Source organism: Pocillopora damicornis, chromosome 5 (assembly GCF_964200805.1).
Source record: "Pocillopora damicornis chromosome 5, jaPocDami1.2, whole genome shotgun sequence".
Classification (NCBI taxonomy): Eukaryota; Metazoa; Cnidaria; class Anthozoa; order Scleractinia; family Pocilloporidae; genus Pocillopora; species Pocillopora damicornis.
Window position 1 is genome coordinate 15,064,507 of NC_142674.1, and position 16,914 is coordinate 15,081,420.

The 16,914-nt window shown below is 37.9% G+C and overlaps 1 protein-coding gene and 2 long non-coding RNA genes across 3 annotated transcripts; 2 read left to right on the top strand and 1 right to left on the bottom strand.

Moving 5' to 3' along the window:
- Positions 1-1,898: 1,898 nt before the first annotated feature.
- LOC149045555 (uncharacterized) lies at positions 1,899-5,388 on the bottom strand. Its single transcript, XR_016187287.1, has 2 exons — positions 5,239-5,388; positions 1,899-3,888 (listed from the first exon to the last, which is right to left on the bottom strand). It is a non-coding gene; the product is annotated as an uncharacterized LOC149045555 (long non-coding RNA).
- Positions 5,389-11,982: 6,594 nt separating this feature from the next.
- Positions 11,983-13,045, top strand: LOC149045556 (ATP-dependent RNA helicase DDX24-like). The gene is made up of 2 exons (XM_089208256.1): positions 11,983-12,083; positions 12,318-13,045. Exons 1-2 carry the CDS (start codon positions 11,985-11,987, stop codon positions 12,501-12,503), a joined length of 285 nt encoding a protein of 94 aa, XP_089064382.1. The 5' UTR covers positions 11,983-11,984; the 3' UTR covers positions 12,504-13,045.
- Positions 13,046-15,072: 2,027 nt separating this feature from the next.
- LOC149045557 (uncharacterized) lies at positions 15,073-16,769 on the top strand. Its single transcript, XR_016187282.1, has 2 exons — positions 15,073-15,490; positions 15,793-16,769. It is a non-coding gene; the product is annotated as an uncharacterized LOC149045557 (long non-coding RNA).
- Positions 16,770-16,914: the final 145 nt, after the last annotated feature.

Sequence of the window (16,914 nt, forward strand, 5' to 3'; positions counted from 1 at the left end):
GGAGAAAGAAGTACTAGTACGCAGGGAGGGGTGGGAAGTTGACATACTGGTAACTGCTACTGATTTATGGAGTGTTCATTGAATCATACAAATTATTTTGAGCGGCTTTTCGACTGACTATTTGTATGTCAAAATTTTTGCGCTAGGCCGTAGCGTTTCTTTCCATTCCTGTTTTCGATCCTCCACTATTAAGTTATACGTGTGCCTGTTAGGTCGACTTGTGCCAGTGCTAAGTGTACCGACGGGTTAGCATGAATCATCTTTCAGTTGCCTCACGTTTCCTTTTTTGTATGTGACAAAAAAAGCGAAGGAAAGCGCGATGTCTTCATAATGGTTTCACAACATGGGGTGTAATTAATCCAGCTGTCAATGAAACTCTCCTGACATATCCAAGCTCCAGACAATAAAATTTTCCGGGCAGAATCGGTCACATTTACTGACTTCTACGTTTTGCCGACGGAAAATATCGGTAAGCAACAGTAGCCACTGTACTTCCACTTGGCAGATTACGTAGGTTTTTACACAAGAAGTGATTGGCAGCGGCCCAGGAAAATTGGAAAACAAGCGTACGGGAGTCGCGAGGAATGCCTGGTCGCTATTTCCGGTGTGTGTTAACTCCTTTGTTCGCGAAACAGATAAAATCGATATTTGCGCTTTCCCATCTTTCCCATATTACAAGTAAAGTAGTGCTTTTGCTCGATGCGAGAATATGGATTCCTCTTCGAAATCGTTTGCTAATTATTTTATATAGTAAAGGTATAGACGTTAAAATTGCAAGAGCGCTTGTGAATTCTATATGCTGCTAAGTTAAGGGCTAAGGAACGGAAATTTCGTGATCTCGTCTAATAAGATGAATGACAAAAGTAAGATAGATAAATTTAGTAATTACATACTGTATACACAAAGGGAAACGTGAAGCAACTGATGGTACACAAGTCGACTCTCCTTTCGCGAATTCTTTATTTATGCCTTTAAGTGTATGACATGAAAAGTAGTTCGTGTATTAGAGGGTCCCTGGATTTTTTTTTTATTATTATTATTATGAAAATTACTAACAGGAACTCAAAAGATCAAGAGCTTCCCCTCCCAAATTATCCATTCAGGGTGAGGTTTAGAGTAACTCTCTAATCTATAAAAGTTGTTTCCAAAGGGCTGTATGAAGAAAAATCCATCCGTGAGGGCGGGAGTGGGATGGATATTTTTTTGGAATTAAGAAATCTATGCTACAAATGTTTTATTATAATGCTTAATTAAGAAAGTTCTTCATTTCACTGTCAATTTTTTTAGCGTCCAATAAATATTCCGTTTAATGTTTTTAATTGCTCTTATTCATGATGACGTCAGGGCTTGTTTATGAGGGGGACAGAATCGTCTAGAACGATAGAAATTCGTTTAAAACTCGCTCTGGTAAGAAAAGTTTGAACTCAAATGGCCTGGTACTAAAATATGAGATGCACTAATGTTTAATAAGCAATATTTATTGCACTTGATGGCTGTCACCGCTTTTCTTTGTTCTATAAAACGAATTTTATATTAATTTTTTTGTGTTGTTGCTGCTTTGTCCCCCTCCCGCGACCATGATTCTTTGCGTTTAAACAATAGATTGTTTTGATGTGACGTCATTATGAAGAAGGGCAATTCAGACCTCGTTTTGTTTTGTTCGCTATGGCGGTAGAAAATTTGAACTACTTTAATTTGTAGTTCTTGACACATGTCATTGTTTGTATAATCTCGTCTCGTTATATGCGCGTAAGTAATATATAATAGTCTTATTACTATATGTATATTAATGCATATATTTTAAGGTAGTTTGGGACTTATAGAAAAGTTTTGAAACTTTGCATAAACAAAGATCGATTACTCAATAAGTACTCAATTATTTCTGAGTTAGGCATATATGCATCATATAACTTTGATTTCAATTTAATAGCGTTGACGTCGACCTTATAAGGCGCTAGTAAATACGTAAAATGAATAATTTCAGTCTTGAAAAAGTCACTGTCGTTACATTTCTTCGCAGCGGTTTGAACGGTTACCTGAATGGCATGAATTTTGTTGCATTTATCAACGATGACAAAGTCAAAGGCGCTGGTATTAGGACAATGGACTATCATTGCACTATATCTATCTCTAATTATCTGTTCTATCGATTTTCTCGTATCTGTTTTGCTTTGATGTCCACACAAATTTAAGTAGGAGCTAGCAGCAGTGGAACCACATGCCTCTTCCTTGAAGGAATACTCATTTTTCACACATTCCTTGAGATTGCTAAATATCAGCTTCTCCCAATATTTGCCGACTAAGTTGCCAGGTCTCCCTGCAGATAGGCCTTTTATGGTATCCACCTGATGAAGAGATGGAGCCTCATTATGCTTTATGCTTTGGGGCGTGACACGCTGAATGAATGGTGAATGGAGCCATAATTATCTCTTTCATTTACCAAACGCAGGGATGTATCCAGCCTAGTCCACCGCGGTCAAACGTCCTACGCGGTTTTCGTTTTATTCAGTGAGATTTTATTTAATGTAAGCAAGGATGAGTAAAAAAATTAGTTCACGTTATTATCTTTTAATTTTTCTCAAAATGATGAGCTTTTTTCCGTGAAAAACTGACCAAAACTCTTTGCGCCTGATCCAAATTATGTTGACAAATGGCGTCGACGATTCTGCGGTTCACAGTATTTAGAACTTTTTTGGTAAACTTTCAAAACGTTTGGTAAATTTTGGTAAATATATTGGCAATATATTAAACTTTAATAAACAGTGAAAACGACTACCTTAACCTTTAAGTACTTTGCTTAACCTTTGCAAATTTCTCTCGTTTGACCGCGGTTAACCAGCTTATAAACCCGCAGATTTGTTTCCCGTGGGGCGGGGTGGGGGGTGGGGGGGGGAGTTCGGCTCCCATACTGAACTGACACTAGGGGGGCTCGGCTGTGGCCCTAAAAATGACCCCTAAAAGGCACTGTAGGTTGACTGAAAAGCTGATCGAGAACGATATTTTTGTACTCTGCTTTACATGACAAATCAGTTGACTGACTTATTGGCATCTGGTTATCGGTTACCCATTTCAGATGTGTCATGAAGAATTTGACATGTTTTGGTTGTCTGCTCATTCTAGCGCTTAATTTGTTGTTAATAGACGAGGTACTAGTCGAGCACATTTACTATAATGTTTTGCATGGAAAAAATGTTGTTTGTTTACCAAACGGGGAATCGGTAACCTGTAACTGAAAGTCTGAAATCGGTAACTGGTAACTGAAAGTCTGAAATCGGTAACCGGTAACCAGATTCCAATTAGTAATCAATTGACACCCTAAATGGTACCGAGTTAATTATAAAATTGTTTTTCTAACAGCCCCCCTAAATGGTACCATATCTGGAATTTTACACACAAAATGGTACGGCCGAGCCCCCCTGTCAGTTCAGTATCGGCCCCCCACCCCAGGATTTGATCGCCAGAGTAAAAAAAAAATCAATACTTACTACATCCAACAAATAATTAGAATTTTCCAACGTAAACTGCACAACAGCTTCTTCAACCAGAGGGCTAACGACAGACACTTCTTTCAAATCGAATCCTGGTGGTTTCAAACAAGACCAGGAAAAGGTTGATGGTGACCACCTTATTTCAAACATACCACTAGTCTTGCAAGTACTTATCATCGCTAGTGACCTGATGCGCACACGTTTGCACCTATCAGGAATCTAGAGTGCTTCGTCTTCTAGTACTTGTAGAATATTAGTAATTGCCTTGACCATGAAAAGTTCAACGTTACTGTTGCCTCTTAGAAGGTACTTAGCGTACTGAATGACTGTTCGAGGAATATAGCCAATGTGTGCCAGCACGTCGGTGGCCCGGGGACAATTCCTGCTCAGTTTGGATATCCTGTAATATGACAAATATGAACGTTACAAATCATAAATGTAGTTGGTGATCAGAAGGCTTAACATCAATCTACTGCTACTACTCGTTACCCGAAAAATTCGCGAAGCGACGCGACATTCGAGAGTGTAACACGATAGCTTTTATTTCATTATGTAAATTTTCCGTTGTCTACTCACCGCTTTTTCAAACTTAGAAGTCCTTTGTTTCATACAACAATGAAATACAAAGGAAACTTATAGCACTGAATAACAAAGGCACATGAATCGCGCATTTTTTTCGACCGAGCGTGCAAAAAAATCGTATATACGCGTCTGACTACCCTGCGTCGGAGCGTATGAAATTCGCCTGCGCAGCTAACGTATACGCGAGCGGTACTGTACATAGAGTAGTGAGGCCTCTTTCCTCACCGTCGATTGAACCCTTCGATTGGATTGTTATGCAGTTACAGTACCGACTGGAACTAACCCCCACTTCACATGCAAACATCAGTGCAAACATGAGCAGACAGAGAATCGCGAATAAGACACCCCATTTATGTATCCAGAGGCTCAAAACCCCGACCCTATTAGGCGACACATACCTATATAGCTTATATATGGGCTTGAAGTTTGGTTGGGTTCACTTCAGAAAGTATGTTCTGCTCAGGTCTGCTTTTGGTGCAGTTTTAGTGGGGGATAGTTCTTGTCGGTACTGTACATGGGAAAAATTATTGCGCCACATGTAATTATCAAACATATCCAAACCTACAGATCGTTAGAAAAAATATTACCTGTTCACATGTTCTAGCTGAAAATTTACTTAGCCGAAAATTCTTTGGAATAAAATGTGATTTTTCCGAAAAATGCCAGCTGAAAATTGCTGTCCAAAAATTTCTAAGTGACCTTTTTTTAGTAAAAATGACCGAAAATTTGGCAAATTTCATGTGTTTGTAGTGTTCGAAAATTTTACGGTGCGAAATGAAGGGGTGATTGGAATAAAGCCCTAAGTGACTTCTGATCAACTGCTAGATTCTCCTTCCAGTTTGTCTTGTATATGCTCATGTAACAATTTGGCTTCAGATCAGGAGTCACTTAGGGCCTTATTCAAAATAATGTTTAGAATAAGGCCTTAGGTGACTCCTGATCTACAGCCAAATTCTCCCTTCGTTACATGAGCATATACAAAACAAACTGGAAGGAGAATCTAGCAGTTTATCAGAAGTCACTCACGGCTTTATTCCACTCACCCCTTTAAATTAAACAATGCAAAGCATAGAAACCACTAACACAAATTTTAGCTGTCATACGCCATCTGAACAGCTTTACTGAAATGAATAGTTGGGTGATCACTAAGGAAGTACAACAAACTCACCATGATTTATTTGAATAAGGCTCTGCCCACTGATTCTTCTGGGATGACACAATACACAATATTCAAATCATGGCAACTGAGAAGAGGCTTGTCATCACTGAATAACGAGAACAGACCATGTCTGGAAGTTGCTGCCATGACAATCCAGTTCTAGAATTAAACAATGACTGTTATAGTTGGTGGCTGTAACTGATTAAAGTATGGCCACTAAAAGTGCCTGTCACTCTTAAATACAATTACTTCAACTCTATGCACATTGAACAGTTAAATGGTGACATATTTGTTTTGAACGTCGTGTTATTGAGCTATATAGATTTGAATTTACAAAATGCTAATTGATGACACCAACCTGGGAATCATTTATTATACAACTATTTGTTTTCACCTCCAAGTAATATTTTTTACCAATCAATTGACTATCCACAGTTTATTTTTTGTATTTATCAAATTAATTATCCTCAAGCTGTATACTGCACATTGTAAATTGGCATAGAAATAATGGCAAATTCCCAGGTTGACATCATCTAATTAGCATTTAGTAAATTCAAAAACAAGAAATATTTCACCATTTACCAATTCAATGTGCATAGAGTTGATATGATGATGATGAAAATATCTATTTAAGGGTGATAGCCACTTTAATAGAGGTTAGCCCATCCCAAAATGAAGTAGCCCTCAATTTCCTCTAGTCTAAAATGAAAAACTTAAATAAGCGCCCCATGGCTTTTAACAGAGTGTTAACTAAAAGGAAAGAACACAATAAGGCAATGCCCCTGGTAATGCCACGAGACATTTTTCTTTAACATTTTGGTTAGCATTTAGCACTATAAAATTATTAGAGGTGTTAAGTGTTTTTATTTATTTAAGTAAATAATGTAAACTGCAATAAAGTAACTTCAAAAATTTATTTGCACTTATTGTAAAAATCATTGTAGAAAAAGCTGGGTTTTTTTTTAAAGACACTCTTGCATGCAGTGACTGTGGTTACAGGTATTTCTGGATAAGCCTATCAACAAATTCTTCCTCAAAGCGGAAATGTGTACTTTGAAACCATCCCGCACAGAACTCTGGGTATGTCCAGAGTCACATGGCAGTCACAAAATCAAAATGGTGTCTATATATTGAGAATGTGGCTTGCTTGTGAAATCACTGTTAAAACAGCTCAGAATTTCCACTTTAGTACTAAAAATTAACTAAAATGGATAATCTTAGAGTCCAGGCAAAGAAACGAAGAGAAGGGTGGTCCAATTGAACTACATATTGAGTTTATTTTTAACTTTGTACTTCAAATAATTTACATTGCAACATTATGAAATTCTGTAGCATAGTCGCACACTGGGCATTCAACCCTTGACTTTTGGTGGCCCTGGTCAGTTTTAACTCGCCACTGGCGACCGTACAACTGCCAATTTTTAGCCCTGGTTTCCCACAGGAGAGATTGTCAAATGAAAGACAGTATATTAAACATATATTTTAAGGGCATACATAGCTGGGGCAGACATGTATCTTTAATATGGAATTCAAATGGAAATGATTTGTTGTGTTTTCAAAAAACATGACAAAGAAAAGCATGAACTTGCAACTTAACACTTGATTGGCACCACCGTCTCTTTGCAGGAAAAAGGTATACAAAAGGGCTATCCAATGGCTGAATTATGTAAATATGGTTCTTATTAATGTTTACATTGCTAGGTGACAAATAACCTATATTTGAACAGCCTGAAATAACAGTAGAATATATGTTATACTCACAAAATATGCTGTTCTCCAATCCTCCTCCCCAATTGTTGCGTTACCTGCCATGTGCCATTGTGAAAGGAGAGTGCTCTTGCCAACCCCCTTGGAACCTGATAGATAGATAGATAGGTAGGTAGATAGATAGACACCAGAGAATCTGTCACAACTGCCGCTTGGGAATTGCACCTTGCAAAATAATTATTACTAATAATAACAAAGTAAATGTGTATCTAAGAAATTGCATTGCCGTGACACATTAATACTTTATTTGGTGACCGTTTGCTTCAAATACTGTGAGATACCTTCAAGGTTATGCACCATCGGTTTGTGGATCAAAATTGAAAATGTTTCATCGGTAGATTATTTAACTCGGGCTAATAAAGACCAGTTACTACTAGGCTTTTGTTACTTTCTTTGTTGTCTTTTTAACGTATGCAAATTAGGACCTGCTTGATAAACAATAGAATCTGTGTATAATACATTGTGATTTTGATGGTTATTTTTATAGAAAAAAGTGTGTATTATACACAGGTAAATATGGTACAGTTAAACCCTGCTATCTTGAACTCAAACCCATTTCCCTTGGATTTGCCCTGCTTTTCTCAGTCATTTACTATTGGCTATCTTGAACTCAGCTATCTCAAACTCCCTATCTCAAATAAAGAGCAGCATCCCTTGTTCCTGTTTTACAGACAAATTTACCCCACTATCTCAAACTCCCAGCTGTATGAGCAAATTGTTGCTTCCCTCGAGAGTTCAAGTCTAGCTGGGTTCTGCACTGTACAGTTGCTAGTTTTTGTGTAAACACAGGAAACAAACATTTCCCACTATTTTATACAGTAGAATTGTTTTAGGTAACTATAATGTCTTTTGCACATATTTTTTTAATTATAAGGTAATTTTTATCTTCCTGAAATTTGCACTGTGATCAAGAAACTCCTCTGTTTGTCTGTTTTCTATTGCCAATGTAGACAACAGATACTGATAACAACAGCCATTTCGCGCAACGCTACATCATTTCTGTGTCTATACCATTCAACATTACACTGAGCCATTTCATGCAATGCCACACCATTTGTGTGTACGCTGTACCATTCGACATTACACTGTGCCATCTCACGCAATGCTACACTGTTTATATGTACACTGTACCATTCAAAACTACACTGAACTACACACACTTAACAAGGAAGTTTGCCATGGATATATTTTGCAAATCTTTTAATTCACTACATCTCTCTGTGAGGTTATGATGAAACATGCTAGTTGCCAATTTGGCGATTAATTTTCAGGATTTGGTTGCCAAAGTGAAAAGTTTAGTCACATTGGTGCCTGTATTAGGCGCAATTTTATGCCCTGAACTAAATATGCAAATCATTATGATTATCACTTTCATATTTCATTTATGGTGGAAAATGATTCTTACTTGTCAGATTTCACTGTTAAAACAGCTTTCTTTTCCTGTTGAAACAGGGTTTTCAGTCATGCCAACAATTTGACATCACTTTGTTACCTGAGTTGCAAGGGTGCTGTCAAAAATAGGGTTGACAGCCTTGCAGCACCATATTTAGAGGTATTGGAAACAAGTTTGTATGGTGTTTCAACAGTGTTCTGATGGTGGAAAGTGATTCCTTCCACTCAGATTTCACCTTTAAATAGCTTTCTTTTCCTGGTGAAACAGGGTTTACCATCAAAAAATAGGTATCAAAGTGACAGTAAAAGCACTGTAGTCCATAAGCAAAGAAGACGTGAAGGAATGTTATTTCTAGAATGGCTAGAATTAAACTGAGTCATTGTGTTGTGATCTGTGAGGGCGGCCTAGGAACTCCACTGACGGGGTAAATAAGAGCTCATAAAGTTTAAATAATGAATGTAGCCTTTTAATTCTATTTGCCTTTTTTCGCTTTCAGTTTTCCTGTTTTTTTTTTTGAGGGAAATAAACAGGAACTTAAGAAAACTCCTAGAAAAACAGTTCTAAGGGCTTTTGCTTAAAGTGGAAAAACTGATTTGCACGTGTTCTCAAGATCGTGCATGGGATAACTGGATCTAACTGGATCTAACTGGATAACTGGATGCTCTATTTGGCACCACTTTAAGTGAAATCTTTGTGTAAAAATACTGGAAACACAAACTGTATAACAAGAAACTCTCTTGTCATCTCCACTTTATACCTTCTCTGCTTACCAGGAGTACAGGGTCAGTTTGTTGAAAGCTGAGTTTAGATAGCTAGTGTCAAATCTGATTTCGTATCCGAAACCTTTCAAATGAAATTCAGTCTACATGTACAATTCCTTTAGTCTGCAATTTGATGATTGGATGCCCTAAAAAACTATGGTAAATTATTTTAAAAGGCTTTTAAACAAAGGATTAAACATACCCTGATTAAAATTTAACCCTGTATTAGCACTTATCAGCCTTTGAACAACTGGGCCCAGGATTGAACAAGTTTCAATTAAACTAAGTTGTAATTTCAACAAGAAAAAGTTATGATCCTTTTTACAACAACAATTCCAGGCAAAGTTGCAACATTTGCAATCTGCCTTACATCAGGAAGGAAACCACCAATACCTGGAGAGCAATTTAATTCAATTGCATAAAAGGAATAAGACAAATGCAGCAAATACAACAGTATTATATTTCAAATGTTTAAAGTACTGTACCTTGAGTTCCAGCCCAGTGCTTCAGCTCATTAAACATTAGTTTTTCAAGCAGCTCGTTTATATATCTAAGATACCTTCAACCTTTAAAGGAAAAAAAGAAAAGAATAGTTTGAACTTTAGAGTTGAATACTTGCAATGTATACCTCAAGTCTTGAATCTGAAACAGTATGTAAAAATTTGTCCATGGTACTAATTAATGAGAACATCCTAATCCAGTACTTATTAGGACATTCTTGCATCAACAATTTCCAGCAAAACACCACAGTCTGCAACTAGGGGAAAAGGAGAGAAATTAGGGGGGATGGGGACAATAATGGATATAATCTGGGTTTGATGGAGGAAGTGAGGACAAAATTTATTTGTCCAGTTCAGTCAATCTTGTATTAAGCAGTGACCCACGGGAATATGGCGTCTACTACAGTGCAAGTGCTCAATACAGTGCCACCAAAGACAGGTTTGACTGTAGTTCGCGAACTGACTGATTGAAACAAACAAACAAACAAACAAAAGAAAATAGTTCTGACATGAGAGACGTGGAGGGGGGCAGGGGACAGGGATTTGATCATAACGTGGGCAGAAAAGATTCCTGGGCCCAGTTGTCCCAGAAACAATTTTCCTTGTGACAAAACTTATTTCAAAGAAGGAAATTACTTTGACGGATATGGCAGGTGTAAGGGGGGCTAAACTTCAGAATACCCCGCAACTCATTTACATGTGTCGGGAGGCTTTGAAGATCGAGGCATAACACAATAGACGCTATTCTTATTCAATGACATGTAAATAAGTTGCGGGGTATTCTGAAGTTGCTCCACGCGCACGCCACTCAGCTGGAGTTGAGCTTCCGATCTGATTTTTGGCGCGCGTTCACTTACCTTCATGTTTGGGACAAAGCCTTTCTCTTGATAAGAAACGAGTTTTCGTTTAAGCGCTCAATATAACTGCACTCCTCTTTGAATGTACGGTGTTCTTTCGCCATGTTAGTCTTATCATTCACGTTTCACAAAGGTTTCAGTGAACTCGGCGAAGGGAGAAAAGTCATGTAGCAATAAATCAGCGCATGACTCTCGTTTGAATATGCGCGCAGTACAATTTCTTATCCAGTCCTTCTCTGGCGGCTAATCCATAATGGCGGACGACGTGAGAGTGTTTTTATTAATTCTTTAGGGATAAACCAAAACGGTTGTTTGTTATTTAAAAAAAAACGTTTAGATTCAGTTTCTCAATTAAAGCTCTTTGTTCATTGCTCCATAATGGCAGAGAAGAATTCGAAAGGGAAGAAGCGAAAATGGGAACCAGTAGAATTGGACGATCCTTCGTTCTTTGCGGGCGAAATGGATGGATTTGTGTCCCTTGAAGTCATGGAAGATTATCATCCAGAAGAGCTAGCAGGAATTGGTGCAGGTGGACCAGCTCAGAAGAAGAAAATAAAAGAATGGCCGCTGTAGGAGGTGAATTGCTTAAAGTGCTTTAAAACATACCGCATAGTTAAATTTAGAAGATACAAATGTAAGATTCACTTCAAGCACGTGGTGAAATTACCCTTGTATTTTACGAGAAATTGGGAAAAATTATCTTTTTAAATTATTTTGTTTATTTATTTTTTATTATAAAATATCTTTAATTATTAAATGTTGAGGGTTGTCCAATACATCCAAATTGGGTTGAGTCGTTCACAAATCGACCCACCAGAAGTTAATTAGTGGTTAAGTCATCTTGTGATACTAGAAATCTGAATAAACCGTGCCTCTTAAGGTGGAAATGTCTTACTACAAGTCGATTTTCAAGACGCTTAATAATAATCCTCAACCTGACTCAAATGGAATGACTTGTCTCCTGAGTCAGATTGGGTGTATTGGACATGAGAATCAAAACTAAGATAACTGCCAGTCATACCTTAAATGAAAAAAGAAACAAACAAACAAAAAGACAACAACAACAACAACAACAACAACAACACTCACCACAAGAACTACATGGAAATACAGGAATTGACTGAAATCATTTTGAGAGCAGTTTGTCCTAAATTTTTTGAAGACAGCAGACTGCATTGTCCCAAGGGCTCATGCATTTTTTCAGTCTTTACCCATACATGCACAATTATGTATATATAAGAACAGAAGCTTCTTTTTGGTTTTTCTCAAGAAGTTTGGCTCACAGGGAAAAAAAAAAAGCTACATAGTATTGTCTTTTGATTTAAATCTTCAGGATAATCTGGAACAAACAGTTACCACACCATCCACACAACTTGAAAAAGCACAAAGAATGACCAACTCACTCAGTTTTCACCCGGCCTGTCTAAATTCTTTAATCTTTGCCTTTGTTACCTTTGCAACATATTTAGTGTCGCTGATGGACAAAGTTGGGCTGCAGAAGAACAGTTGTAACACCAACAAGAGAGGAACTGTAGAAACCCTGACAGAAGCAAAGATCTCATGTGCAATTGAAGAGGTTTGTAATAGTTGGGCTAACAAGGAAGCAAAACTCTTCAAGATCCAGGATACAATTTTTATTACTTTTTATTGTTGGTTTGAGCCAAATGCATCTACATGTACACCACATTGTCTGGGAAACATGATCCATGGAACCACAGAGGTGTACCGAGTGAAATCGAAGGAGAACTACGAAACATACACTTGTTGTAAAAATCACGTCATTCAGATTTATTTTGGCTTTCCTTTCTAGGAACTTTATCTCCACTATTTCCTTTCCCGGTACCCAGGCCGTACTTTGGTTTTCTCCAACACCATGGACTGTGTGAGGAGACTGGGCTCTTTGTTTAGGCTCTTGGACTTTAACCCGTGGGTTCTGCCCGCCAGCATGCAACAAAGGCAAAGATTAAAGAATTTAGACAGGCCGGGTGAAAACTGAGTGAGATGGAAAAAAACAAAAATACAAAAAACCAATGAAACAAACGAAACAAACAAAAACAAAAACCAGAACAAAAAACAAACAAATAAACAAACAAAAAACTCAAAGAAAACAAAGCAACAATTAGGAACCTAATTTTGTAGACAACGTGCTTTTTTCCTGTTGCGTCTTTCACGTTCTTTACTCCGCAACTTGCTTTGCGCAAAACACTAGGCTCAGAATCATCCTGATCTTATTACTATTTTTTTTTCATCAAAACAGTGAGTATAGTTTACAAATTGACCGACCAATGGAATTTCCTTTATTTATAGACTATAACTGGATCGCCTTGACTGATTGAACCCGCCCCTCTCCTCCCTCAGAGAATATTTAAAGCTAGATAGGACTTACACCAGCAAATGAAATGTTGGCTGATTTATTTCTTGCCTGTTAGATTTAAGCAAAGTGCGAATGGCTTACTTCTGGCTACAGATGTGGCCACGAGAGGTTTGGACATACCAGCTGTCACTATCAAGTTCCGAAGGACCTTGATGTAAGTGCGTGTAAGTATGTGTGTACGGTTAGTTAGCTTGTGCAGTTGGTTAGCCTGTGCGGCAGGCGGGAACGGAAGCGATTGCTTTTTGGCGGCAGTGCTTTCGTTCTCCGCGAAACTCTACCTTGACAAAGGCTTCGGAAGTCACACTGCTTCAACCAACCATGCGTTGACCAAGGTGTGGACTACAAGTCTCAACTGTAAGAGAAGCTCAACCAGAATGTTGATAGCAAAGTTCGAACGCCGTTGACGCCTGAATTCTTTTTTTACCTCTAAATTTATTTTATTGCATTTATTTTCTTATTTCTAAATCTTCATTTTCTAAATCTTTGTTTTGTTTTGTTTCCAATTTGAGTTAATGTGTGACGTTCACCTATCGAAATCAAAACATAATTCATTTAAGTTAATGAGTTTTGATTTAGGAAAAAAATTGACTCTGTTCTCCAAATGCAGTTTATATGAAAGGATCAGTTTGTTATTGTTTATCGTCCTCAGTTGTATCTCATTTAATAATGAACTGTTGTGTAATGATGTAACCACAATGTAAGTATTAACTTTAGCGCAACCATCTCTTGTGATCCTGCGTTCCTAAATTCTTTCTCTGTGTTCGTTAACAGCTTTACATTCACCGTAGTGGAAGGACAGCTAGAGCGAGCAGGGAAGGTCTGAGTGTCGTTCTTGTTGGCCCAGAAGAAATGGGATCATACAAGAAAATTATGAAGACGCTTAATGGAGGTGATGTGTCTTTATTATGTGCAACATATCTCTTTAGCAGTTAAATTCTAAAAGGTTATTTGCAAATTCCCCTTTAAGGTGTCTAAATTTCCTTTTTAGTTAGATAAATCTTTACGCCCTAACGTTAGTATGCATATTCTCCATGCATACTGTTCTCTATATATTTCTTAAGGTGTTAACATGGAGATTTCGTCAAACAATCAAAGAGCTTCTCTAGTTGGTGATCATTTCTCCTGTTCTCGTGACTTTAAAGGGAACCTGCATTTTTAAAGCAAATACTGCTAAAAAGACTCTAAATATATCAACTCAAGATATTTGGTACTTAAAATCATACCTCTAACATTGTTATTGGTTTTTTTGCGGCCTTCAAAACTGGCCTTTACGGCAAGTTCGAACTACCCGCGTTCGCCATCTTGTTAGGTTGCGCTATGCGTTTTGGGTTGATGACGTGTAATGGTTGCTCCGTTCTTTCGTAGTTGAGGTTATCCTGGGGTTTTCCTTGGCAAAATGGCTAATAGCGAAGCATTCGAGTGCATTAGTCAGGTAAAAACCAAGCAGGATCCCAAGCTTCGCTTTTTTAGCTTGTCAAAATAAAACAGTTATTGACGTGCATGGATTCATGCAAGTAGGTGAAGATGAAAAAAAAAAAACAAAAACAAAAACAGAGAAACATGGCAATTATCTTGTGAGTAGCCCTTTGTTTTTGCATAAGAAAAAGGCCCAATATGACAGTCGAACTTGACAGCGCAGCATTTTTCGCACAAAGAATTGTTCACGCGGTTACCGATCTTCTCTCCTTCATTCTCAATTCTTTCCAACCTTCCCCCCTCTCCCCTCCCCTCCCTTTCCATTTGTCTAAACTCCCCCTCTTATGAAAGCCATCGAACCATATTCACAGATTAAGGCGCAAAAAGTCAAGTAATGACTGGATACTTGCCTCTGCCAAAGCCATGGACATTGAAGTTGACGAAGATTTGTATCTTTTTTGATGAGATGATTCATTCATTTAGATGCACATTCTTGATCGTTACGCTCCTGTGTGCGAGCGTATGGTCTGGGACTAACTAGACTAGCAGCTTCAACATTTGTCTTAGGCGGTTTGGGCTTGAATGCATTTAATGTCAGAAACATTTCAGTGAAACGACCGGAACTGGTGTTCTGGAACTTTATTGTCTTGAAGGTTTGATGTCACATTTTGTAAACTGTCCTGTTCAGTTTATTTTCCTTAAAAGAGTTTTTTACAGACTGGAAGATCTCGGAGATCAGGGAGAAAGGAAAGAGCGACAAGTAAACCTGAAGCAATTGAAAGGTAATCAACCTTTAGTTAAGGCAGACAATGGTTGTACTGACAGTCCCACCAGAAATAATGGATCTTGCAGGCTGAAAATATCTTAGTGAAATCAAAATGGGTTACATTTAGCTTGTAGTAGTAGGGTGGGGTGAGGATTATTGTTCCCATGGTTCTTACGTTTGAGTTCTATGTGAAAGTATGAAAAGGTAGTAAACAGTCTTGATTTCCAGCCTTGTGTGGGTCAGCGTTAGCTTAGGCTGTGTCAGGTGCTCCTTTCATTTATTGGTGAAATTTTTATACAAACTATATCAGCGCCGTTTTATTTTACAGCGGAACTTACTGGTTTGCTGAAGACACCTCTGATTCCTGCTGGTTTTAGTGGAAAGTACCCGACTAAAACTGGATCCCTTATGATGCCAGGGATCAAAGGTATTAAGTGAATAGAGAAACAAGAGTATTTTGAGGGACAAAATGATGTGTTGCTAAACACATCGTTTTGTGATCTTTAGTAAGAGTATTATTAGTGATTTAACAGAGCTAGTGTCAACTGAGGCTCCTTTTGTTTTGTTTTGTTTGTTTGTTTGTTTGTTTGTCTTTTATATTCTATTTTCCTGCTGCCATCCGTTGGTTTTCTGGTCCGTATGTTTTTTTTTTTAATGAGATAACTGCTTTTTTCCTTTCCTAGTCATGTGCCAATTGTTTAAATGTTCGTTTTATTTCGGTATTCACAGCCGACACGAATTTGGAAGATAATGAAAAAGTGGCTGTTGAAGATGTAAGAAGAAAGAAAAGAAACAAGAAAAGCAAAACGTAACTTGCATTCTTCAAACGAGGTCGACAACTGATCGTGAAAGAAGAAGGGAGATTAAAAACACGAAATGGAGAAAGATTCTTACTTGTAACAACTGGACTGGAAGAGAAAGAGTTGATTTGAGCAAGGTTGACTAGTCAGTGGTAGAATAAACTAAAATCTCGTCTTAAAGTCTTTGACCCCGATGCTATATGGATACAATGTAACTTGAAGCAATGGCGTTCGTATATCTTCGGGACACCACCCTTCTGACTCGCGGTATAATACGACTGGACAAAGCAACTAGTCACAGTCTGACAACACATGTCCACTTTGCGCATTTTCTTGATTTGTGATTTGAATTGATTTACAGATGTTTTGTTCTTAACTCAGTGGCCCGAATTTAAAAGTTAGGATTGTTTCAGTCACATATTGCCGTTGGTCATATGAAAATTTCAAGAATGGGTCGGAAAGGAACTGAAAACGCTGTTTTAAAGGGAAATTATTTTTCGCATGCTTGACAAATTTTGTCCACAAACCTTTCGCCAGTTCATATATATAAAAAAATTTTAAAAAAATATGTAGATGTGTAGTAAGCAGGAGATTCAGTAAAAGCCGATCTACCGCCGTTTGTTGAGCAGGGTCACGTGTTTAGGTTTCATCTTACGCCTTTTCTGGCACATTCGCTCATTACATCATCGGCAGCTACTTAAATGTACTGAGACCCCAGAATGTGAGAGAAATCGTTGGAAGGCTGTGCTAAGATTTTAATATTAAGAGGGCTAAACTACACGTAGGTGTGCATGACGTTACTTGAGGAGACGTGAAGAATAACCCTTTTCCAATAAATAAGTCATTTGCTGAGAATTCACTCTAAGACTCGTTCACACTAAACTTCCCTCGAATATTTGCCGTTTAGTTTCTGCGTGAATGTTGATTTGGTATCAATGCTATGAGAATATGTGTGAAATTGGGTGAAATTGGCGATTTGACGTGAGTACGCGCAGGGCTTAGTCGTATGTGAAATCTGATGACCCGATTCTACCTTGTCTCTCTCGGTCCT

What these genes read in the sequence shown, in the direction of transcription:
- LOC149045556 (XM_089208256.1), top strand. Translation starts at nt 11,985, where the DNA reads ATGGACAAAGTTGGGCTGCAGAAGAACAGTTGTAACACCAACAAGAGA. An exon ending in TCTCATGTGCAATTGAAGAG is followed by an intron (nt 12,084 to 12,317) that starts GTTTGTAATAGT and finishes TTTCCTTTCTAG; the next exon opens with GAACTTTATCTCCACTATTT.